The following is a 27,052-nucleotide window of genomic DNA, read 5'->3' as shown; positions in this document are numbered from 1 at the left end:
CAAGAGTTCGCTTTATCTCATAAAACACATGACTATTGTGAATTTACTCATATGTTCATGGTGACAGCTCTTTTCAAGAATTTTTACAAGTGTATCCCCAATAATAAAGAATGGAAACAAAAGATAGATATCAAATATTCTCCTTTTAACATAGACATCACTGAACACAATATTCTGTCTTGCACTGTGATACTAAGGGACTGCTCTTTCCTTTAAGAAAAGCCTGACAATTTGAAGTTCACTCTGCTATTGAAGATACACTTCTTGAAACAATATTAAAAATGTTATGAAAGGTAAGGAAATGAAAAACAACCAAGTGCATTACATGTAAGAATGTGAGCAAAAGGCTGAGGCTCTCTTTGCTTACCATTTTCAATCTCTCTACAGCTTATTTCCTTTTCCACGTAGAAATCACCAACTGCAAGTCTCATTATCGCTGTCTGTTACTAACAAAGTGCTTTTCTATTTAGAAAACCTGACAGTTTGATGTTCATTCTGGTACTGAAGATAAACACTTTTCAGAGGAGTTCTAGAACCTATTCCTGCCCATATATGTAATCGGTATTTCGTTATGAACCTTTATGCTGTTTACAAGAATACATATAATTTGGTCTTTGGTTCGAATTATAGTTCGCTCCTTTCTGTATGACGGACAGAAGATCGTTAGCATCAGGCGCGTCTGTACGGAGCTGTCCGTGGACTGCTGCGTCGGCTATGGGCCGCTTAGTGTGACGTCACTAACACTGCTGGACGGCCTTGTTATCCCGGGGGTGTCGAGCCATGTATGGAAGTGAAACATGGACGGTAAATAGTTTGGACAAGAAGAGAATAGAAGCTTTTGAAATGTGGTGCTACAGAAGAATGCTGAAGATTAGATGGATAGATCACATAACTAATGAGGAAGTATTGAGTAGGATTGGGGAGAAGAGAAGTTTGTGGCACAACTTGACCAGAAGAAGGGATCGGTTGGTCGGACATGTTCTGAGGCATCAAGGGATCACCAATTTAGTATTGGAGGGCAGCGTGGAGGGTAAAAATCATAGGGGGAGATCAAGAGATGAATACACTAAGCAGATTCAGAAGGATGTAGGTTGCAGTAGGTACTGGGAGATGAAGAAGCTTGCACAGGATAGAGTAGCATGGAGAGCTGCATCAAACCAGTCTCAGGACTGAAGACCACAACAACAGTGAAGTAGAAACGTGAAGGGACATGTACAGCACAAAAGAGTACGGGCCAACCTTTTCTGTTGACTGACAGAGACGGCCGACAGTTGAAGAGGGTCGTAACGTGTAATAGGCAGACATTTATCTAGACCGTCACAGAGGAATTCCAAACTGCATCACGAGCCATTGGAAGTACTATGACAGTTAGGATGAAGGTGAGAAAACTTGGATTTCACGGTCGAGTGGCTGCTCATAAGCCACACATCGCGCCGGTAAATGCCAAACGACGCCTCGCATGAGGGAGGGTGAACACTGGACGACTGAACGGTGGAAAGACATTGTGTGCAGTTATGAATCAAGGTATACAATGTGGCGATCCGATGGCAGGGTGTCGGTACGGCGTATGCCCGGTGAACGTCATCTGCCAGCGTGTGCAGTACCAACAGTAAAATTCGGAGGCGGTGGTGTAATGGTGTGGTCGTGTTTTTCATGGAGGGGGCTAGCACTGCTTGTTGTTTTGCGTGGCACTACCACAGCACAGGCCTACATTGATGTTTTAAGCACCTTCTCCCTTCCCACTGTTGAAGAGCAATTCGGGGATGGCGACTGCATCTTTTAACACTATCGAGTACCTATTCATAATGCACGGCCTGTGGCGGACTGGTTACACGACAACAACATCTCTCTAATTGACTGGCCTGCACAGAGTCATGACCTGAATCCTACAGAACACCTACGGGGTGTTTTGGAACGCCGACTTCGTGCCAGGCCTCACCGACCGACATCGATACCTCTCCTCAGTGCAGCCCTCCGTGAAGAATGGGCTGCCATTTCCCAAGAAACATTCCAGCACGTGACTGAACGTATGCCTGCGAGAGTGGAAGCTGTCATCATATAGAATTCCAGCATTACCGAAGCAGAGCGCCATGAACTTGTAAGTCATTTTCAGCCCGGAGTCCGAATACTTTGGATCACATGGTGTAAGTACAGTTTAACTGCACAAACATAACAATATGTAGCGTGTAGTTCCTCAAGAGGGGCAGCAGCCTTTCAGTAGTTGCAGGGGCAACAGTATGGATGATTGATTGAACTGGCCTTGTAACATCAACCATAACAGCATCACTGTGCTGTTACTGCTAATGGCTGAAAGCAAGGGGAAACTTCAGCTGCAATTTTTCCCGTGGGCATTCTTTACTATATGGCGTCGTCTTGGGTAAGATATTCCAGAGGTAAAACAGTCCCCCATTCGGATCTCTGAGTGGGGAGTAATCAGGAGAACATCCGTATCAGAAGAAACAAAACTGGCGTTCTACGGATCGGAGCGTCGAATGTCAGATCCTTTAATCGGTTAGGTACGTTAGAAAATTTAAAAATGGAAATGGGTAGGTTAAAGTTGGATATAGTGGGAATTAATGACGATCTGTGGCAAAAGTAACAAGACTTCTGTTCAGGAGGAACAAGACTTCTGGTCATGTGAATACGGGTTTATAAACACAAAATTAAATAGGGGTAATGCAGGAGTAGGTTTAATAACGAATAAAAACATAGGAATACGGAAAAGCTACTACATAGTGAACGCATTATTGTAGCCAAGATAGACACAAAACTCAAACCTTCCATAGTAGTACAAGTTTATATAGCAAATAGGTCTGCAGGTGACGAAGAGACTGAAGAAATACATGATGGGACAAAAGAAAATATTCAGACAGTTAAGGGAGACGAAAATTTAATAGTCATGGGGACTGGAATTCGATACTAGGAAACGGAAAAGGAGGAAAAGTTGCAGGTGAATATGGACTGGGTATAAGGAATGAAAGAGAAAGCCGCCTGGTAGAATTTTCCACAGACATAACTCCATCATAGCTAACTCTTGGTTTAAGAATCATGAAAGAAGGCTGTATACATGGATGAGGCCTGGAGACACTTGAAGGTTTCAGTGAAAGACACGTTTAGGAACTACGTTTTAAATTGTAAGACATTTTTAGGGGCAGAAGGGAGCTCTGGTCACAATTTATTGGTTACGAACTGCAGATTAATACTGAAGAAACTGAAAAACGCAGGAATTTAAGGACACGAAAGAAACAGAGGGTAGAGAGTTTCAGAGAGAGCATTAGGGAAAAATTCACAAGAACAGGGGAAAGAAATACAGTGGAAGAAGGATGGGTAGCTCTGAGAGATGTAGTGAAGGCAGCAGAGAATCAAATAGGTAAAAAGACGAGAGCTAGGAGAAATTCTTGCGTAACACAAGAGATATTTAATTTAATTGATGACCGGAGAAAATATAAGCAGGTGAAAAGGAATACAAACGTCTCAAAAAATGATCTCGACAGGGAATGCAAAATGGCTAAGCAGGAATGGCTAGAGGACAAACCTAAGGATGTAGAAGCATACCATATATCACTAGTGGTACGATAGATGCCGCCTAGCGAAAATGTAGACCTTTGGAGAAAAGAGAACCACTTGTATGAATCAAGGGCTCACATGGAAAACCAAATCTAAACAAAGAAGGGAAAGCAGAAAGGTGGAAGGAGTACATAGAGGATCTATACAAGGGTGATGCACTTGGGGGCAATATTATGGAAATGGAAGAGGACGTAGATGAAGATGAGATGGGACATATGATACTGCGTGAAGAGTTTGACAGAGCACTGAAAGACCTAAGTCGAAACAAGGTCCCGGGAGTAGACAACATTCCATTACAAATACTGATAGCCTTGGGAGAGCCAGCCCTGACAAAACTCTACCATCTGGTGAGCAAGATGTATGAGACAGGCCAAATATCCTCATACTTCAAGAAAAATATAATAATTCCAATCCCAAAGAAAGCAAGCGTTGACAAGTGTGAAAATTAGCGAACTATCAGTTTAATAAGCCAAATAATAACACGAATTCTTTACAGACGAATGGAAAAACTAGTAGAAGCCGACCTCGGGGAAGATCAGTTTGGATTCCGCAGAAATATTGGAACACGTGAGGCAACACTGACTCTACGACTTATCTTAGAAGAAAGATTAAGGAAAGGCAGACCTAAGTTTATTGCATTTGTAGACTTGGAGAAAGCTTTTGACAATGTTGACTGGAATACTCTGTTTCAGATTCTGAGGGTGGCCGGGATAAAACACAGGGAGCGAAAGGCTATTTACAATTTGTACAGAAACCAGATGGTAGTTATAAGAGTCGAGGGGCATGAAAGGGAAGCAATGGTTGAGAAGGGAGTAAGACAGGATTATCGCCTATCCCCCACGTTATTCAATATGTGTATTTAGCAAGCAATTAATGAAACAAAAGAAAAATTTGGAGTACGAATTAAAATCCAGGGAAAAGAAATAACAGCCTTGAGGTTTGCCGATGACATTGTATTTCTGTCAGACACAGCAAAGGACATGGAAGAGCAGTTGAATGGTATGGACAGTGTCTTGAAAAGAGAATATAAGATGAACAACAACAAAAGCAAAACGAGGATAATGGAATGTATTAGGATTAAATTAGTTGATGCTGACGGGATTATATTAGGAAATGAGATACTTAAAGTAGTAGATGAGTTTTGCTATTTGAAAAGCAAAATAACAGATGATGGGCGAAGTAGAGAGGATATAAAATTTAGACTGGCAATGGCAAGGAAAGCGTTTCTGAAGAAGAGAAATTTGTTAACATCGAGTATAAATTTAAGAGCCAGGAAGTCGTTTCTGAAAGTATTTGTATGGAGTGTAGCCATGTATGGAAGTGAAACATGGACCATAAATAGTTTAGACAAAAAGAGAATAGAAGATTTCGAAATGTGGTGCTACAGAAGAATGCTGAAGATTAGATGGGTAGATCACATAACTAATGAGGAGGTATTGAATAGAATTGGGGAGAAATTTGTGGCACAACTTGACTAGAAGAAGATATCGGTTGGTAGGGCATGTTCTGAGGAATCGAAGGATCACGAATTTAGTACTGGAGGGGAGCGTGGAGGGTAAAAATCGTAGAGGGAGACCAAGAGATGAATATACTAAGTATATTCACAAGGATGTAGGTTGCAGTAGCTACCCTGAGATGAAGAGGCTTGCATAGGGCAGACTAGCCTGGAGAGTTGCATCAAATCAGTCATTGGACGGAAGACCACCAACACCAACAACAACAACAGGCACGAAATCTCTTACCAGTCTTGAACTGCATATAGTGTGTTTTCCCGATGTTTAATGACTACGAATCGGCTGGGAACCATTTATTAATGTCCATGAAAATTTGATTAAACGATCTTTCTAAAATTATACTTGATTTGCTATTTACTGCAGTGTTTGTATAATCTGCAAACAGAACAAACTTGGCATCCGTTAGTATTATTGACAAAAAGTTACTGACACACACAAAAAAACAAGTGTCCACCAAGTAACTTTGTGTTACATCAGACATAATTATTTCCTAGTTAGATTATGCGTGATGGCTTAATACACGTTACTTTCTCATTGACCCTTTTGTTTCCTGTCGGAGATACACGGTTTTAATTATTTTGCAGCAGTTCCTGTTACACCCTAATATTCTGGTTCCCTAAAACAGATATTGGGATTTATACAGTCAAATGCCTTTGACAGGTCACAAAAGACACAAACAGCCTGTAATTTATTGTCTAATGAATTATCTACATCGTCACTCAATTATGGTGATGATGATGATGATGATGATGATGATGATGATGATGATAAAGATGATGATGCAGTGGTACAGGTGCACGAAAAACAGTTTGTATACAGCTGTATTAAAGTTTAATGAGATGAGTGTCAAAGGCAAAATTCTTAAAACGGGGACTGCAAATAAAAACACGCTATCAGACAACGGAAAAATCAGTGGTAAATATTGAAAGAAGGCAGCAGATACCAGTAGTTGGCTGATCGCTGGAATAAAAGGGATAAGCCAACCGCTCTAGAACACACTAAAAGCTCCCACCTAAAAGCTTTGTCCAGAATCCAGAAACACCACAAAATTTTAGAAGATTGACCACACTCATCTCACCATCAGCTAAAACAGAGGACACAACCCCATGTAAATTTGTTTCTGGCCGCTTATCACAAAACAAAATGCTCTCGGTTAAAATGTGGCGTATAGTGATTTGCACGCCAACAGCATCACAGACGGATTAGTCCTGTCGCCAGCACAAAGAGCCACGCGCCAGGGGACAGTCTGGAGGCGGGCAGGGTGGTTCGTCCACCTGGAGTGATCAGCAAGAGAAATGCCACGACTGGAGAGTTGGCTTCAACAACCACATCTTAAGTGAAAATAATCTTCTCAAAACTGAACCCCTTTAGAGAACCGAAACACGAGTTTCACAATGTATTATTTGTCATCGGATGGTTAAGAATCCGATTTTATATTACATGTTTTGAACTTTCGAGAATTCTGGCAAAAGTAGAATTCGACAGAAATTCGACAGCATTTCCTTATCTCCTTTCTAGAATGAAAGCTTAACTTCAGTGTAGTTCAACCATTCAGAAAATGTTCCACTGATAAATGACTAGTTACACAAATAACAGAACGTTGCTAAACTTACAAGCACACTCTAACTTTACTGATATACACATCAAAAAAAGTTTTGCATCACCCCAGTTCACAGAACTCCTGAAGATAGACGTTGACTGTGGATATTGTATCATAGACACAGTCCCTTTGTTCAGAGAAGTCACTAAACCCGCACAAAGATGTAAACAACCATGCATGAGCAGCGCCTATTAGACAGAAGGAGTCTGACAGCCGGTAAGTTCCAGTCATTCCACCAGGAAGGTGGTGCACGGCTCGTGTTGTCTGTAGTTCAACAATGCCTAGATGGTCAATACCGTGGTTCGGTCGCGTCCGCATCGTTACTTTGTGCCAAGAAGGGCTCTCAACAAGTTAAGTGACCAGGCGTCTCGGAGTGAACAAAAGTGATGATGTCCGGACAGGAACTGTCGATGACATGCCTCAATCAGGCTGCCCAAGGGCTACTACTGCAGTGGATGACCGCTACCCTGACAGCAACGCCACCATTTTGAATAATGTTTTTTCGTGAAGCCACACGACATCGTGTTACGACTCAAACTATGCGCAATAGGCTGCATGATGCGCAACTTCACTACCGACGTCCATGGCGAGATCCATCTATGCAACCACGACACCATGCAACGCAGTACAGGTGGGCCCAAAAACATGCCGAATGGACCAGCGAATGGACCACTCACATTCCCTTGACCAATGAGTGCCGCATATGCCTTCAAGCAGACAATTGTCAGAGATGTGTTTGTAGGCAACCTGATCAGACTGAACCCCTTAGACACACTGTCCAGTGAGTGCAACAAGGTGGAGGTTCCCTGATGTTTTGAGGTGGCATTATGTCGAGCCGACGTACAGCGCTGGTGGTCACAGAAGGCGGCGTAATGACTGTACAATACGTGAATGCCATCCTCCGACCAATAGTGCAATCGTATCAGCAGCATATTGGCGAGGCATTCGTCTTCACGGACGACAATTCGCTCTCCCATCGTGCACATCTTCTGAATCACTTCCTTCAGGATGATGACATTGCTTGACTAGAGTGGCCAGCATGTTCTCCAGATGTGAACCCTATCGATCATGCCTGGGATCGATTGGAAAGGGCTGTTTATGGACGATGTGACCCACCAACCACTCTAAGGATCTACACCGAATCGCTGTTGAGGCGTGGGACGATCTGGACCAACAGTGCCTTGATGAACTTGTGGATAGTATGCCACAATGAATACAGGCATGCATCAATGCAAGAGGACGTGCTACTGGGTATTAGAGGTACCGGTGTGTAGAGCAATATGGCCCACCACCTCTGAGGGTCTCGTTGTATGGTGGTACAACAAGCAATGTGTGGTTTTCAAGAGCAATAAAAAGCGCGAAAATGATGTTGATCTCTGTTCCAATTTTCTGTACAGGTTCCGGAACTCTCGGAATCGAGGTGACGCAAAACTTTTTTTGATGTGTGTATTAATATAACCACTTGGATTCCTTGAGTTTAAAGATTCTGTGGTGAACATTATTTCTACTAATGAAGTAAAGAGCACATTAATATTACTGAATTTATTTGTAATGACTGGTCTAAGATATTCCAAGGCAGCTTCTAACCTTACAATCCCACATTCTCAGTAAGTATTATGAAACACTTGTTAAAAAAGACCTGTAACACTGCATTGTATTTCTGAGTGCATTACTTAGGAGATAAATAAATTCGAAAGTGAGCCGACTGTTGGTGATAGTGGGTGCTTCCCTAATGAAGGCAGCTGGAGTGTAGATGTACATGTAGATGCACATATCGCTGGCAAAATAATACCAACCCTTCCAATAAGTGGCACTTGTATTGTGGGTGCTGTACGTGAAAAAAGCTAAACAATGAAGAGCGGTCTAGTCAGTGTGGATAAACAAAGACAAACAAGGTATTTCAGCACTAGTCGTACCAGAACTGATTCTGAAGAAAGTTTTGCAGAATTGGGAAAAGGTGGAATTAACAGGACTATTTGCATCAAAGGAAGCCTCAATGTGAGAGAAGCAGTGGGAATGACAAGAGATGGATTCGCAGTTAGCACCATATGGCGCTCTGAAGGCAGCAGCAGTGCTTAGAAAATGATGGAGATGCTAAGGCAAACGAAAGCACATTATTTCAAACTGGCAGTAGAAAAGAAACTTGGCCCATTAGGTCATAAGAAGGAGGAAGGTATGAACAAACAGGCATAAGATGGTATTCTAAATGGACAGGAAATATAAGGACTGCAGAACATATGTTACAGGTGAAGAAACCAGCACCTTTTTTTGTACCACCATACCCAATTCCATGAGCAAAGTGCAAAGCAGCTGGTAGAAAAACCTAGAAAATATTGAAACTAGATGTAATTGAGGAATCAGCCAGGCAGTATAACTGGAAATTTGATCTTGAGATGGACAGTGATATAAGTATTTTACCATATGTGTGACTAGTAAGAAAATACACTGAGCTGACAATGTTAACGACGAAAGCAGCAGCATTTGTGTAGAGGTTTCAGTGCTAACAGACAAGTAACCCTGCACAAAATAACTGCAGAATCAATGTTGGACCTATGATGAAAATATCAGTCAGGTCACGGTGGTGTTAATGGGCTGTGGCAGCAGATGAGTGATGTGAAGCCATGGACTCAGGCTGGCAACAATGCATTGTGCAAGTTGGTGGTGACTCCATAATGGTGTGGGCTGTGTTTACATGGAACGGTCTGGGTCCACTGGACCAACTGAAACAATCATTGACTGGAAATGGTTATGTTTGGCTACCTGAAGACCATTTGCAGCTATGTTCCCAAACAACAATGGAATTTTTATGGTTGACAATGCAGCATATCATCAGGCCACAATTGTTCCCAACTGGTTTGAAGAATATTCTGGACAGTTTGAGTGGATGATTTGGCCACCCTGACTGCCCTACATGGATCCCATCAAACATTTATGGGTATCATAGAGAGTTCAGTTTGTGTACAAAATCCTGCGCCGGCAACACTTTCCCAATTACAGCTGGCTATAGCGGCAGCACGGCTCGGTATTTCTGCAGGGGACTTCCGGCTAACCGTCGAGTCCACGCCACGTCAAGCTGTTCCAGTAAGCCACCGACACAATAGTAGGAGATGTCCCGTAACTGTTGTCACCTCAGAGAGAGAGAGAGAGAGAGAGAGAGAGAGAGAGAGAGAGAGAGAGAGAGAGTTGGAGAGACAGGAGAATCTAGAGGCATTACCAGAAAAATTCAATGGAACAAAAACATTCAGCAGCATGGACCTGCAATGAGGCTGCTGGTAGGTACCATTCCATAAGGACTCGAGATGATATACTGCTTACTGATGTAAAAGCTTTCTATATCATGTGCTAACACTTAGTCCAAATGTTTCAAGCATTACATTTGTACAAGCCTTGGACAGAGTTCTTGGCAAACACATTGTGGAGGTGCACAGTGCTTTTGTTGCCGTTTTTGGGAAATGTTCCTGCAAGATGGTTTCACCTACCTTAGTATCCCCCATGCATTAGGCTGTCTGATCTAGGGCAACATGCAAAGTACCTGAGCCAGCAAAAGCTGAGAAAACAGGCTATAAGGGAACCATCTAAAGGGAAAGTTTTCCTCCCATTTGTAAAAGAAGTCACAGAATACATCAGCAGAGCACTAAGAAGTTGTAGCATTCCACACATTCACATAAACTATGTGAATATTAAAATACTCTAAAGGACCTACACCCTCCACTTGCCACAGCAGGAGCACATAAAATCCCTTGCACTTGCGTTCAAAATACATAGGAACAAAAACATTTGAGAAACACAGCTAAATTCTCAGTAATAGGTCATGCACTGGGACCAGAGAACCACTAAATCTATTTCTTTGATATTATGGTTTTACCCACATTTTGTTGCTATGTTAGGATGTGGTCACAGAAATTCAAAATCACAAAAACAACTTCAATAGAAAAGAACAACATCTCAAATTAGACAAGTCATGGTCCTTAATGCTAAATAATGCAAAAAAGCATCAACTCTTCCCCACTACAAGCTCCATAACACGCGTTTGCGAAGCTCCGTGATCTTAGCCAATTGTCTGATGAGTCATGACCCGACAGTCACATGGATATGTATAAAAAGCCCAGTACCCTGCACTTGTTTAAGTTTGAAGCTGCTGCCTGAATCTTTATCACCTCTGACAATATCTCTAACATTGAGAGGTGAAACACTAGGTATAAAACTATATTGACCACATTATCTTGGTAGATGATTGTTACAGCATCTGTGTGGTCACGAGTTACATTTTCTCATATGGCTCAGAGAGCCAACGGCAGCACAGCTTTTCGTGCTGAATTTGTCACAAGTATATCTGGCTGCTGAGGAACGAGCAGTGGCAACATTGCGAAGCTTTTTCTGCCTTAATCTGCCTAACAAGCCTTCATCGTGCTTCAGCCTTTCAGATGATGTAACATTACGCCACTCCAGTCTCATGCTAGCCTGTTCCTCCCACCTGTTGGTGTTGACGCCAAAGCTTTCCATATCTCATTCACAGCAATCCTTGAACCTCAATACACGACATCGTATGGCTCTTTCGGCTGCAGAAATGTTTCCAAGCATCACTTCACGTGGTAATCTCTCAGGACCCACAAAGTAGATGTGCCCCAGCCAGCGGAGTTGTCTCTGCTTCAAGATTGCTGAAAAGCTGTTGCAGTTATAGATAGTACTGTTTCATTGGTCACTCGGCCTTCCACGTTACTCAGAGGATGGATCTCAGGCACGCCATGGGGAAAGCATTAAGGCAATGTTCTTGTTGGGCATATGTAGTCCATGTTTCCAATGCATACAAAAGGATGCTCAGGACCCAAGTTTGATATACAAGAATGTTGGTGGTCAAAGAGAGTTTGTTGTTTTTCCAAACACATGTAGAGAGCTTACCAAAAGTAGTCCCAGCTCTTCCAATGCGAGCATCAATCTCCTCGTCAATAGACATGTTTGATTCTATGGTGGATCCAAGATAGCAAATTTATCCACAACTTGCAGAATAGTTCCACCTAATGTGATAGTCAGCTGTGTATTAGCAACTTGAACCATAATTATGGTCTTACTGCTGTTTACATTAGTCAAGAAGAGGTGGCATGGATGACTAAACCTTGATGTTAGCTCTCACAGCTCTTTTGCAGAGTTCACAATAATTGCAGCATCATCAGCATACAGGAGATCATGAGCAATTATCAGATAGCGTTTTGTCTTACTCTTCAGAGGACTGACGGAAAGCCTTCCGTATTTCCTGGTATTCAGGTGTACTGCAAAGTTGCAATCCTCAGAAGCCACTTGGAACAGAGCTGAGAAGAAAATTCCAAAAAGTGTGGGTGCCAGTCTACAGCCTTGTCTTACACCACAGTTCATACTGAATGGTTCAGATGTGCTATCATCAAAGATTACAGAGCCATACATATTATCATTATTAAGGGCAACAAAGTTGGTGGACATCCAATTTTTTCCAATCTGCTCTAGACTATGGAGGCAAGAGACAGAGATGCCTAACAAGATGCCATCAATCAGCTGTGATGAAGTAGTATTGCAGTCAAACAAATGAAGACATAAAACACTGGGACCAAGCAGTACAAATATTGAGCTTATAAAAGTTGTACCCACATTTCTTTATGAAATTCTGACAAGGGTCTTTGACAAAGGTTTAAAAGATGATCAAATTCCTTATGAATGGAAAAAGGCATGTATTACTTCCATATAAAAAAAGATGACCAGAGGGAATGCAAAAATTACAGAGGGATTAGTGTGATGCCTTCAGTAGCCAGAGTTTTAAGGAAGTGGATAGGAGAACAAATAGAAGAAATGGAAGAATAAAATGGTGTTCAAACTGGATGCTCCTGTACAGACAGAATATTTACTTTACAAACTTTAATACGGAATGGAAAGGCTAGAAATAAGAATATCCATTTGATATTTGTGGATCTACATAATGCTCATGACATGGTCCTACTAAGTAAGTTATGGGAGAGTATGTTGAAGAAGAGTATTTATTTATGTATTAGTTGTGAAAAAGTTTTACACAGCATGCACCAGTTGTGTGACTATGACAAGGATGTACTTTAGTTGCTACTCTGTTCAAAACCTATTTACAGGAAGTTTTACAAAAATGGAAATATAAATATTGAGACATGGGAAGTCCAATTAGAACAAATGTTGTATAGATTACTTTTTGTGGATGACCAAGAGATCATTGCAACAGATGAAGAAGATATGGAATATATATTCCGGAAACTCAGAACAGTATGAGCAATGGGATCTTACAATAAATCTTACCAAAACTCAATATCTTGCACTAGGAGAGAATGAGACAATGGATTCAGAAACTGGCATTGGCCAAGAAAAAGGGAGTAAAGCTTTTAAATATCTTGGAGGAATGTTACCTAGTAGTGGAAGAAGCAGAGAAGAAATAAAACATAAAGTTGGACAATGCAAGAAGCAATCTGACAGTTAAATTCTGCCTTATGAAATAAAAAAAGTAACAACCAAAAACAAACTGCAAAAAGTACTGCAACATATGGGTCAGCAACCTGGGAGTTAAGCAATGGAATATCAAGATTGGATCATATAAGAAATGAAGAAATATGGAGGATAATATAAGCTGAAAAGACTGTAATAGACACAACTGAAACAGACAGTTTAGTATAGGCATCTTGAAAGGGTGGGTGATACAAGATGGCCAAAACAAGTAAGGCGGTGGATATTTCCTACAAGAAGAAAAAGATATAGACCACCAAGAATATGGAACCAGAATTGAGACAAAGAAATGCAAAACAGAGATCTGCAATATGGAGGCTGGATAGATAAGAAGCAATGGAAAATGGGAAGTGAGAGACAGTGACAGCTATATTAAGCGTGCGCATCTGTGCACACATGCACATGCGAACGTACGCTTAGACATAAGTTAGCACTCATTTATTGTCTTCTCTCTGATAAGAGAATGATTTTAACAGACTACTGTTATGTGACAGACTGCCAGTCCACATAAAAAATGTACTTACATTAATTGGTTTCTCCTTCATACAGCTGATGAACCACTTACCTACGTAACATGCCATATGTCATGCAACATAAACTTATGTCACTTTTTTTTATTGGCAAATACTTCACTTCAAATGTCATGTTTTTTTTTTTTTTTTCACTCTTCTCTTCTGTGTGTAACTTTTGTTTGCAGAGGCAAACATGGGTTAGGCAGGAAAAGTCTGTGATTACACCCTAGGTTTCCACAACCTAGAACTGATAGGACACTTCTCTTATGGTCAGGTTTCCACAAGGGAGAGGTGTCAACTAATGGATGGGTGGCGAATGTATTCATATCTACACGGTAGGGTCACCACTAAAGCTCCAAACACCCTCATCTTTCTACTTGTCACTATGAATGAACATCCCACCACTCAGAGTAGTACAATGTGTGGATAGCCAACTGCAGGCCCATGTTTCTTTCAGCAAGCATCATTTCAAGTAATGGTTGCTGCATTTGAAAAACTGCTTTCCAGATGGTGCTTATATCTCATGATTTATAGATCTTACATGTAACGCATTTCATTTCACACTTACTATAAGCTTGTTCCATTTTCATTTCTAGGTACTTTTGCTTATAAATTTTAACCTCATTTATTGTTCTTACACGCTGATGAACAAAAACATTGTGACCACTGTGAATCACAACATTGACTGCAGCCTGGTAAGGGTGTTCAAGAAGGAATGGTCAACATTTAGCGGTATGACAGGAACAGTCACTCAAAGCAAGAAAGCCTAGTAAACATGGGCTTTAAATTTAAAATGTATACCTTAAAAGCTATGAACACATACAATGAAAGAAATCTCTTCTGCTGTGAGATCTTTGCTTTCATATTTTGGGAGAAGGTAGAATGGACCAAAACATGAGAAAAATTGTCTACTACACAATGGCTCTAAAATGTATATCTTAAGAGCTAAGGGCACTTGTTAAGTAGAAGAGGTGATTCACAGTAGCAAAGATGAACATGTGCTCACAGCTCCTAAGTTGTTCATTTTAGAGCTCATGTTACTAATTGCTTTGGCTTCACACAATTGGTACTTTCTGTGATTACTGACCATTCCTCCTGGAACCCCCTCTCTAAGTGGAGCAAATACGAATGGGACATCATTTAGAGACAATACAGACCACAAATGGGAAAATCCATTCATGTAAGCAACTTTAAGGAGGAGGGCAGACTGTTGCGGTCAGGTATCAATATAGGGGTTGTGTGTGATTTCCTGATTTCTACAAACTTTGACATGTGTGATCAATTAAAACCAACTAATGAGCAAATGAATTGAACTTTGATCTTTGGCCGGTTTTCAAAACAAATACCCTGGGTTTGACAATAATTAGTAAAAATTGGGAGAAATAATGGAATAATCAGGAGGCAGGAGAAAAAGTGGAAAGTCTGGAGTCTTCCACCCACACTGGGAGAGCTGGCAGGCAGTTCCTTGTACTGGGCTGCACAGGAGGTTTCTTACTTACTGTGTTTAAGTTGTTTATGTGAACCATTGTGTATATCCTACTCAATTTGAAACACACATCCATTTCTGTCATCAGCCACTATACCGTGAGATCACTCAACCCCACTACCTATTTTGTATACGAGGGCTGTATATATCTAATTTTTTTGAAATTTGAAAAAGTTCTTATTGAGAGAATGTGGATTTATAGCAATAAGCTGCCTGCTGCTCATACTGATGTGGTGCTCACTCTGAAAGTATTAATGTAATTGTCACGGTTAAAGGGTAGCAAGTATTTGAAGAAATTTCAGGATCACAGCAGGTCATCTTTCACTAGAATCCACGATAATTCAACTGGACACCTGCGAGCCATCTCATGTGAGCCACCATTGTCTGATGGAGGCTTACCCCACTCTGCAATTTATTAGAAGGCAGTATGCGTGTATTCTACACACACTAAGATCATAATGGCAAGAGTGACCACAGTACCAGGCAGACAGTTCCATCACTGGCAGGACTGCAGGATTCAGCTGTCCTAAGAATTACAGCTTCCTTTGGCCATCAGCACACTCTTCCATCTTTATTTACAGAAAATCATGGAAATAATGGGGCTCCATGAATTTTTTGAGCATTACTCACTATTGTAGCTCATCAGATTCTCTGTCATGTTCATTTCTATGGATTTTTTTAATAATGGGATCCCATAAGATGTTGCTGTGGCAAAAATTAGTGTTTATCATACATTATTCAAAGACCAGTGGAGATACAATGCTCAGCAATAGCAGACTTTATTAGTGGCGAAAGGGAAGTACAGCATTCTTCCACAGTGTGCAGTCTGGCCTATATAAGCCATACCACATTGGCAAGCTACTTTCTAAATTCCAGCCTCCTGCAATTACTAGTTGTTCTCCTCTGATCCCAGGTCTAAAGAAATACTGGCAACAAGTGGAAGAAAAGCTAGAGATTTCACAGGTGTGGCCTTGAACAGTAAGTCCCTTCCAAATGCTCCAGTCATGCTGAGAGTTATTATAAAGAGCTGTCAAATACAAGTGCTCCATCTGTAATATGAGGGTAAATAATAAATAATAATAATAATAATAATAATAATAATAATAATAATAATAATAAAAGAACAAACCACTAATAGGGCTAACCCCCCTTTTAGTGTGATTAGTTGGTTCAGGACAGAACTAATGAAGCCTCGGACAAGCGCCGTCATGGTCGGGGAAGACGCTTGAACCCTATGCCCGTCCACAATAGTAACGACACTGCTAGCCGCACAGAAAATGATTTAAATCCAAATAGAGGTGTTTTGCAAGATATGCTTCCTGCAACCACTCTAGATGGAAAACAAAGACAGAGGATGAGATGGTCAGATGAAGTTAACCAACACCTCATGTTCTGTTATTACCAAGCAACAAACTTAGGAACCAACACAACTGGATACAGATCACAAGTATACACAACATTTATTACCAGATACCCAGAATTAAAATTTTTAACAGAACAACGACTAGCTGATCAGATTTGTGTAATAATAAAAAATAACAGGATACCCCAGTCAGAATTAAAAAACATCAAACAACAAGTACAACAAATACTGGAACAAAATAATGTGCAATCAGAAGAAGAAGAAAATACAGTAATGGACTCAAGCATCCCAGAGCAAACAAAGAAAGAATAACATGCATCAATTAAACAATCAGAGGAAACCGAAATCTTAAGACAGCCACCAGAACAAGCACAAATAGAACATGAAATGACACACAGGTTAGGTGTAGAAGAAAAATTTCCGTTGACATATATAGAATACAAAGACACAAATACAGGCATTAAACCATTCTTGCGTAGACCACCAAATAACCCACAAGTCGAAACAACAATAACAACTATCAACACAATCATACACAAAAAATAAATGAAAATACAACTATGGAAGAGTTACAACTACTGGTTTATGTAGGAGCACTCACTACACTAAATATACACACTAGGCAGAGATCAGAACAAACCAACACACAGAAGAAACCCACAAAACCAGCATGGCAACACAGGCTACAGATCAGAATAGAAAAACTGAGAAAAAGACATCCGACAGCTAACACAATTTACAAGAAATGAAATATCAGACAAAAAAATGAAAAAGGTTAGGTAAAATCTCACAACAAGAAGCGATAGAGCAATTAGATGAAAAGAAGCAGAAATTACAAGCATTGGCCAAACGACTTAGAAGATACAAAAAAGGTGAAAATAGAAGGAAACAAAACCAAACATCCAACACAAACCAAAAGAAATTTTACCAGACAATAGATAACACACACATTAAAATAGACAATCCACCCAACATAACAGACATGGAACACTTCTGGAGCAACATATTGTCAAACCCGGTACAACATAACAGACATGCACGGTGGATACAAGCAGAAACAGACACATACAAGATGATACCACAAATGCCTGAAGTGATAATTTTGCAACATGAAGTCACCCGAGCAATTAATTCTACACACAATTGGAAAACCCCTGGAAAAGATAAAATAGCAATTTTCTGGCTAAAGAAGTTCACCTCAACACATTCACTTCTAACTAAATTATTTAACAATTCCATTGCAGACCCATACACAGTCCCTGATACACTTACACAAGGAATAACTTATCTGAAACCTAAAGATCAAGCAGACACAGCAAACCCAGCTAAATATCGCCCCATAACATGCCTACCAACAATATACAAAATATTATCTTCAGTCATTACACAGAAATTAATGACACATACAACACAGAACGAAATTATAAATGGAGAACAAAAAGACTGCTGCAAAGGAGCACGAGGATGTAAAGAGCAACTGATAATAGATGCAGAGGTGACATATCGAGCTAAAACTAAACAAAGGTCGCTGCACTACGCATACATTGATTACCACAAAGCTTTTGATAGTGTACCCCACTCATGGTTACTACAGATATTGGAAATATACAAAGTAGATCCTAAATTAATACAGTTCCTAAATATAGTAATAAAAAATTGGAAAACCACACTTAATATCCAAACAAATTCAAATAATATTACATCACAGCCAATACAGATTAAGCGTGGAATATACCAAGGAGACTCATTAAGTCCTTTCTGGTTCTGCCTTGCTCTGAACCCACTATCCAACATGCTAAATAATACAAATTACGGATATAATATTACTGGAACATACCCACACAAAATCACACATTTGCTATACATGGATGATCTAAAACTACTGGCAGCAACAAATCAACAACTCAGCCAATTACTAAAGATAACAGAAGTATTCAGCAATGATATAAAAATGGCTTCTGGAACAGACAAATGTAAGAAAAGTAGCATAGTCAAGAGAAAACACACTAAACAAGAAGATTACATATTGGATAACCACAGCGACTGCATAGAAGCGATGGAAAAAACAGATGCCTATAAATATCTAGGATACAGACAAAAATAGGAATAGATAATACAAATATTAAAGAAGAACTAAAAGAAAAATATAGAAAAAGACTAACAAAAATATTGCAAACAGAATTGACAGCAAGAAACAAGACAAAAGCTATAAATACTTATGCTATACCAATATTGACCCACTCATTTGGCGTACTGAACTGGAGTAACACAGACCTAGAAGCACTCAATACACTTACACAATCACAATGCCACAAATATAGAATACATCACATACACTCAGCAACAGAAAGATTCACATTAAGCAGAAAGGAAGGAGGAAGGGGATTTATCGGCAGAAAAAACCTACATTACGGACAGGTAGACAATTTAAGAAAATTCTTTACAGAACGAGCAGAAACTAGCAAAATACACAAACCAATCACTCATATAAATACATCTGCTACACCACTGCAATTTCATAACCACTTCTACAACGCTTTAGATCACATAACATCAACAGATACAAAGAAAGTGAATTGGAAAAAGAAAACACTACATGGCAAGCACCCGTATCATCTAACACAGCCACACATCAATCAAAACGCATCCAACACTTGGCTAAGAAAAGGCAATATATACAGTGAGACGGAAGGATTCATGATTGCAATACAGGATCAAACAGTAAACACCAGATATTACAGAAAGCATATTATTAAAGATCCCAATACCTCAACAGATAAATGCAGACTTCGCAAACAACAAATAGAAACAGTAGATCACATCACAAGCGGATGTACAATACTAGCAAATACAGAATACCCCAAAAGACACGACAATGTAGCAAAAATAATACATCAACAACTTGTCATACAACATAAACTAATAAAACAACACATTCCCACATACAAGTATGCACCACAAAATGTACTGGAGAATGATGAATACAAATTATACTGGAACAGAACCATTATAACAGATAAAACAACACTACATAACAAACCTGACATCATACTCACCAATAAAAAGAAGAAATTAACACAACTAATTGAAATATCCATACCCAATACAGCAAATATACAGAAGAAAACAGGTGAAAAAATTGAAAAATACATCCAACTGGCTGAGGAAGTCAAGGATATGTGGCATCAGGATAAAGTTGACATTATACCAATTATACTTTCAACTACAGGAATCATACCACGCAATATCCAACAGTACATCAACGCAATACAGCTACATCCAAACTTATATATACAACTACAGAAATCTGTAATTATTGATACATGTTCAATTACTCGAAAGTTCCTAAATGCAATGTAACATATACCGTACAGTTAAAAGGAAGTCACGCTTGATCAAGGTCCGTGTCACTTTCCATTTTTAACCAGAAATAACGTCTGAGAAAAGGATAATAATGATAATAATAATAATAATAATAATAAAGTATTACAACTTTTGAGCACATGTGGTACATCAAGGAGATTAACAATAATGTGCATCAGTTCAGTTGTGGGTCAATACAAGCACTTGTGGATTTTATGCTTTCGTGTGAATATCAAGGTAAGAGAAACTATATTGTAAGTGACAATATTTTATGCGCAGCTAAACATTCTGTTCATTATCATGTTGCAGAGACTATATTCACCTGTGGTGCAAGAATCAAGCTACCCCTCTTAAACATGAAGTTATTGCCACACAATTATACATGTCAGAACAAAATGCACATATATATTTTGCAAAGCTGTATCCACTGGCAAGATGATTTGTGGTTACAAATTGTCCAAACACAGTATCAATTAAAGTTAACTTACAAATGAGTATAGAGATTTATCTTGTCTCGATAGATGAACAATTTCACCCGACATCCATACAATTTTGAAACTTCAGCTATAACTTTATACAGTGCTAATATTTTGCAGTAAACCATTCAACCATCTGCAGAATGAGCCTGAAAGACTGATGGAAAACCGCTCTCATCTACCTTATATATCAGTAGGGCAAGTGAAGTGTGTATGAGTACATAGTAAATCTTGTGGAAGAAACAACAAGTGGATGGCAGGGAAACAAGCTACCATGACCTCACTGCAAAGAATGTTGTTTCACAATTCTGGTCAACAGGGGAACAATACTGTTGTCAATGATAGTTAAATACTGCTAGTGCCAAGGGCCCACACTTTCTCAAGCTTAAAACCATCATCACAACTGATATGAATCATTCATCAAATGTATTTCTTTAGCTTTCCTGTGACACGAATCACAGAATGATGAAACAGATGTTGAAATTTAGATGTTCTCACAGCCCAGTCTGTAACTTGCCCGTATAACATTTGACCATGGCAGAATTATCAGGCTGTAGCAAGCAGGTATTGAGTTTACATAAGTAAAGTATGTCTGATATTCAACAAACCACACTGGCAAAGAATCTTTTAAATGCCTGCCTTCTGTAGAATCAAGTCATCCTACACAGAGCCAACAAGTGTGGCAAAGAAATAATTGAGACTCATTTTCTTCAATAACTTTTTTGAGAAGTCCAAGTTTTTCCTTTAGATGGCCCTTACCAGCAATCATACGTGCCCTGCACACAATTGTATTGGGAATACAATTGGTGTAATTAAATGGAATTCATGGAAAGTTTCTCACCATGAGGACATTCTACGAAAGTGCAAATACCTGCAAACGATGACAGGCTTAAAACATTCTGAGTTCAACACCATTTCCTCAAAATCTTCATGGAGAACTTACCAAAGGTTCACATGTGTAATTTTGAAGTGTGTCTGTTCCCCATCCCTGTAGATACAAATTAATTACAGGAACACATGATGTTGTTGGAATAGGAAGTGACTGTGCCAGGCGATCAAGTGTGTGAACATTATGTACACCAGTCAATGGCATTGTGTGTCTAGTCTTATCTTCTGCCACCCCACTTAACAGGTGAAGCTCCAAAACAACCCATACACAAAACGAAAAAGAAGAGAAACATACAACAGTACAATACCTTTTGGGTTCACTGCCACTACTTGTCGATTCTACTTCATGTTTGAGCTCCTGAAAAAATGATGAAGAGCACCTATAATAATAAACAATAATCAGTGTTCAGGCAGCTGAAATGAGATTTCTATGGAACATCAAAGGATTTCATCTCTCATATTAGTCCCAAATGACAACATATTGAAATGAATAAATATGAATCCAACAATGTCACAGTATGTCTCATCTGATTAGCCAGCCTGGTCTGAATATGTACAATGGCAATGGAAAGAAGGTTGCCTAAGATTAAAAGAAATACATTTCCTGTGGGAAAAGTCATGTGGACTGAACGTGCAAGCAGTGGAGTGATTCACAAAACTGGAACATGCTTCATGCCTAATCTTGGATAGATGATGGTGATTAATTACAATGAATCACGTTACCTTCCATTAGGAACATGGGTGCACTCAGCAACTGTTATTTGATTTATAAATTACAGAGCACAGCAAACAATTGTCCTTTTGTGCATATTTTATTTGGCATTCATTTGCCAAATAAAACCTGCAAAACAGGATGACTGATTGCTGTGCTCTACAATTTATAAATCATAATGAAATTAAATCCCAAATGCAACACTTTTTTTTTCCAGGAGTCTTCTGATGGGTTTGATGGAGTCTCCAACAATTTCCTCTACTGTGTCAATTTCTTCATAGCATCTACATCCAACCTTTTCAGTTATTTGTTGTATGTATTCTAATCTCTATCTTCCTCTACAACTTTTGCCATACATAGTTACCACCAGTGTAATGGAAGTTATTCCTTGATCTCTTAAAATATTTGCCACAATTCTATCACTTCTTCCAGGAAGTGCTTGTCATTCATTCCTTTCCTCAACACCCCTAATGAGAATTTTGACATTTCTTAGCAGTTCACTACATGTTCAGCATCCTTGTATAGCAACACATTCAAACACTTTGTTTCTCTCCTTTTCTCATCTTCCACAATCCACAATTCACTTGAACATAATACTGAACTCCAGATGCATAATCTCAGAAGTTTCTTCTTCAAATTAAGGCCAATGTTTGAACTAGTAGCTTCTTTTGGTGAGGAATGCTCCCTTTATCAGAGTTAATTTTTTTACCTTCCTTGCTTCATGCATTTTGTGTTATTTTGCTTCAGAAGTAGTGAAATTCATTCACTTTGTCTACCACATGGTCACAAAATATGGTGCTACGTTCATCATTAATCTCATTTCTGTTGCTCCACAACACTTTCTTCTTTCTTTGGTTTACTTTCAATCCATATTCTTTGCTCAGTAAATTGTACATTCCATTCAGTGGGTCCTGTCATTCTTACTTTCACAGAGGATAGAACTGTCCTCAGTGAATCTTATCATCAACAGCCTTTCACTCTGATTTTGATCCCACTCCTGACTCTTCCATTTCCTTCAACGTTGCTTTGATAAAAAGGCTAAATAGTAGAGATGAACTTTCTGCCCGCCAATGTCATTCTCAATCCAAGCATTTCTGCTTAGGTTTTCATTTCTTTTGCTGCTTCTTAGTCACTGTGTATGTTTTATTTTACCCATCTTACCCAACTTTTCTGAAGTTCTCAAACATCTAATACCACTTTATAGTGCCAATCACTTTATCTAGATTGACAAATACAACAAATGTGTTGAGTTTCTTTAGACTTGCATCATTTATCAAGTACACACATAAATTCAGTTTGATAAATTGATGGCTATTGTACTCATCTAGCAATGTCTGTTGGGACTAGCTCCCCAACTACTTTTACCAATGCATTTTATTGTAGCAATCACAGTTACAATTCATTCTAATTCACTCTTTCATTTTATTTATTAGGCATTTAATTACTAATCCACATTCTTTTTTACTTCAGACTGACTAAAATCTGGAAACTTCTTTAGACATTATTCTTATGTATGAACAGAGATCAGGATATTCATTCACAATGTATTTGGCAAATAATTACAGTCATAAGTAACCAAATGACGTTATTTCTTGTGTTGTGTTCAGAGTCATATAACACATTTTGCATGTTAACACTTTTGCCTTTATGTACAACTCGCCACAAATATTTATATATGCCACAGAATGCTTAAATTTTTGAAATCTACTTAGGAAAGAAATCTTCCACTTCAATGTGACCATCTGATCAATCCACAGTTTTCAACAACGAAGTTGGAAAAACAACAGGTGCCTCATGAGTACAATTGTGCCACCTTTAGCTGTAGGTAGATTATGTTCTGCTTGTTCAATATTTTTTTTTTTTACAAATATTATTTCTGCTTGCACAGAACTAGCCACAGTACATTTATTAATATGCTAGCAGGGATAAACTTGGATATCTATCAATTTTTCTTTTACATGTAACAGAGGATCCACAATGAAATATGAGGAACTTTATCTGCCACATGCATGAAAGTAAGAGGTATTATGTTACAACTAAGGGATATTGATACCATACGGGAAAATTTTTTATGAGGTAATATTTACTACAAGAATGTGTAATGTAATGGGACTGACACTGTTCATTATTCATGAAATGTGTGTTATACATGTTGCATATTTGATAAATAATTTATAAATTTATCATTAATACAATAAACATACACCAAAGAGCTAAAGAAACTGGTACACCTGACTAATAGCATGTAGGGTTCCTGTGAGCACGCAGAAGTGCTGCAACATGATGTGGCATGGACTCGACTAATGTCTGAAGTAGTGTTGGAGGGAAATGACACCATGAATCCATAAATCCGTAAGTGTACAATGGGGTGGGGATCTCTTCTGAACAGCACATTGTAAGGCACCCCACATATGCTCGATAGTATTCATGCCTGGGGAATTTGGTGGCCAGTGAAAGTGTTTAAACTTAGAAGTGTGTTCCTGGAGCCACTCTGTAGCAATTCTGGTTGTGTAGGGTGTCGCATTGTCCTGCTGGAATTGTCCAAGTCCATCAGAGGGTACAATGAGCATGAATGGATGCAGGTGATCAGACAGGATGTTAATGTATGTATCACATGACAGTCGTATCTAGACGTATCAGGAGTCCCATACCACTCCAAATGCACATGCCTCACACCATTACAGAGCCTCCACCAGCTCGAACACTCCCCTGCTGACAAGCAGGGTCCACAGATTCGTGAGGTTGCCTCCATACCTGAGCACATCCATCCACTCGATACAATTTGAAATAAGATGCATCCAACCAGGCAACATGTTTCCGGTCATCAACAGTCCAATGTCAGTGTTGACGGACCCAGGTGAGGCATAAAGCTCCCTGTAGTGCAGTCATCGAGGGTACACAAGTAGGCCTTCTGTTTCGAAAGCCCATATCGACGATGTTTCATTGGATGGTTCATGCTAACACTTTTTGATGGCCCAGCACTGAAATCTGGAGCAATTTGCAGAAGGGTTGCCTTCTGTCACATTGAATGATTCTCTTCAGTTGTCGTTGGTCCTGTTCTTGTAGGATCTTTTTCCAGCTGCAGCAATGTTGGAGATTTGATGTTTTACCGGATTCCTGATATTCAAGGTACACTCGTGAAATGGTCATACAGGAAGATCCCCACTTCATTGCTACCTCGGAGATGCATCGATCGTGCGACAACTATGACACAAAGTTCAAACTCACTTAAATTTTGGTAACCTGCCATTGTAGAAGCAGTAACCGATCTAACAACTGCGCCAGACGTGTATTGTCTTATATAGGCATTGCTGATTGCACACCATATTCTGTCTGTTTACATATGTCTGTATTTGAATATGTATGCATATACCAGTTTCTTTGGCACTTCAGTGAACTTTACTCTATAAAACAATAACATAAATATAAGAACAAAATTGCTACTAAAACGTGGGGGGGATAGGTGCCTGTATTGTACCAGCTCTAATTTGTGCCACTGCTGTAAAATTTGTCACTCCTGTACTAACCAAAATTTAGCAACCTCAGCATGGTCTATGTGCTTCTTGGAGCTGCATCATCAGCTGAGAGCTCTGTGTTTGAGGAACAGATGAGATGAAGACAGTACTGATTTTGTTGTAGTTTTCATCCAACTTTGTGAAGAGAACTACTGTTGTACAGCAAATGGCAACAATGCTTTATTTATGGGTGAATATACATGAAATAAACTTAATTTTCAGAAAGTCATGAATCTATTCATTGTGGTATGTTCATTGGAAATTGATAAAGAGTAAAAAAAAAAAAATGGTAACGTGGTCTGTAATGTGCCACTAAGTTTCCAATATTGTACCAGTGCAATTTGAGAAACCCGCTCTTCTAGTGAGCTTTAAAAAGAGAGTTAAGTGTTACTAGTGCTACATAAAGTTTAGAAACAGTATGGAGAATTTTCTAATGTGTTACTTATAGTCAGTAATAAGTAATCATTTTTTATTACAGGTGATATGGAATCTGTAACTCAGATAACTGCATTTAGCTGTAACCACATATCTAACTAGGCATTATGGATCGAATTAATGGGCACACACATATATATTGTTCCTAAGCCAACAATTAAGAGCTATGTTGAAAATAATATCGAAACTACAAACTGAGATATAAAAAATTTTTGATTTCAGTAAAATGTTTCCCACTGAGGTTGAAAATAATTTGCAGAAGCATATTCTTACATTTGAGGAGGCAATGTTCGGTTTAAGCATGTTGGACATAAGAAAACTTGCGTCCGACATCCCAAACGAAAACTGACTGCCCGGAAATTTCAACACAGATGCAGCCATGGCAAGCAAAAAGTGGACTGAAGGGGTCCATCCAAAAATATTGCCAAAGCTAAAGTAAATTACGAAATGTCCATACAAAATTTCCAAAACCAAGTCAAAACAAAATTTCCAAAACCTAGCCAAGGACCCTGTGAGCTGTAGTTTTTTTTTTTTTTTTTTTTTCTTCTGGCCTTTTCTATTATACAATATTCTTTCACTTTCATGCTTTGCAACCATTTTCACGCTTCTTGCCATGATGATTTTTCCCAGAGTCTACTTCTGTCCTAGAAATATGTGAAAGCTTGAATCTTCAATTTGATAGTCACCTGCAATAAATTTTCATATCCTGTATTCCATTTTCTTACAGATTGCTTTATACCCTTAGGATCCAGCTTAGTTTAGTTCTCTTATTCACAAGAAACTGCATTAACTGACGTGTCAACCTCCCACAGTCCATTATAAAGGTGTGTCTGAAAAACATGCCCCTTATTTTCCTGGTGGTATCTGAGCTTCTTCCTATGTGGGCATGCAGTTCCTGGTTTGCTTGTCTTCTATATTGACCATCATTCTTCACAGTCCAAATATCCTCCTGAGAATTCTTTGTTCCACTTCATGAGTCTGAATTTAGCCACTAATGAAATTACTGTGTGTAAGTGTGCATAACACTTTTTAACATAACAAAAGGAAAAAAAAACTGTATTTATGCTATTAAAAAGGAGTGTTCATAAATCATCTTTACTGTAAAGATTTTAGACAGAAATATTAAATAACT

General features: G+C 39.1%; 1 protein-coding gene across 3 annotated transcripts in view; it reads right to left on the bottom strand.

Annotated features, from left to right (window-relative positions):
• Positions 1 to 27,052, bottom strand: part of LOC126425144 (zinc finger protein 32-like) — a 209,302-nt gene that overhangs the window by 35,724 nt on the left and 146,526 nt on the right. For 2 of the 3 annotated variants that reach the window (XM_050088092.1, XM_050088091.1), the window contains exon 6: positions 21,567 to 21,616. The exons of the other annotated variant lie outside the window; for it this stretch is intronic. In XM_050088092.1, the coding sequence (XP_049944049.1) occupies positions 21,567 to 21,616 (50 nt within the window). The remainder of the gene's footprint in view (positions 1 to 21,566; positions 21,617 to 27,052) is intronic. 3 annotated transcript variants of the gene reach the window in all.

Source organism: Schistocerca serialis, chromosome 10, assembly GCF_023864345.2.
Source record: "Schistocerca serialis cubense isolate TAMUIC-IGC-003099 chromosome 10, iqSchSeri2.2, whole genome shotgun sequence".
NCBI classification, from domain to species: domain Eukaryota; kingdom Metazoa; phylum Arthropoda; class Insecta; order Orthoptera; family Acrididae; genus Schistocerca; species Schistocerca serialis.
This window is presented reverse-complemented; position numbering and strand designations above follow the sequence as displayed.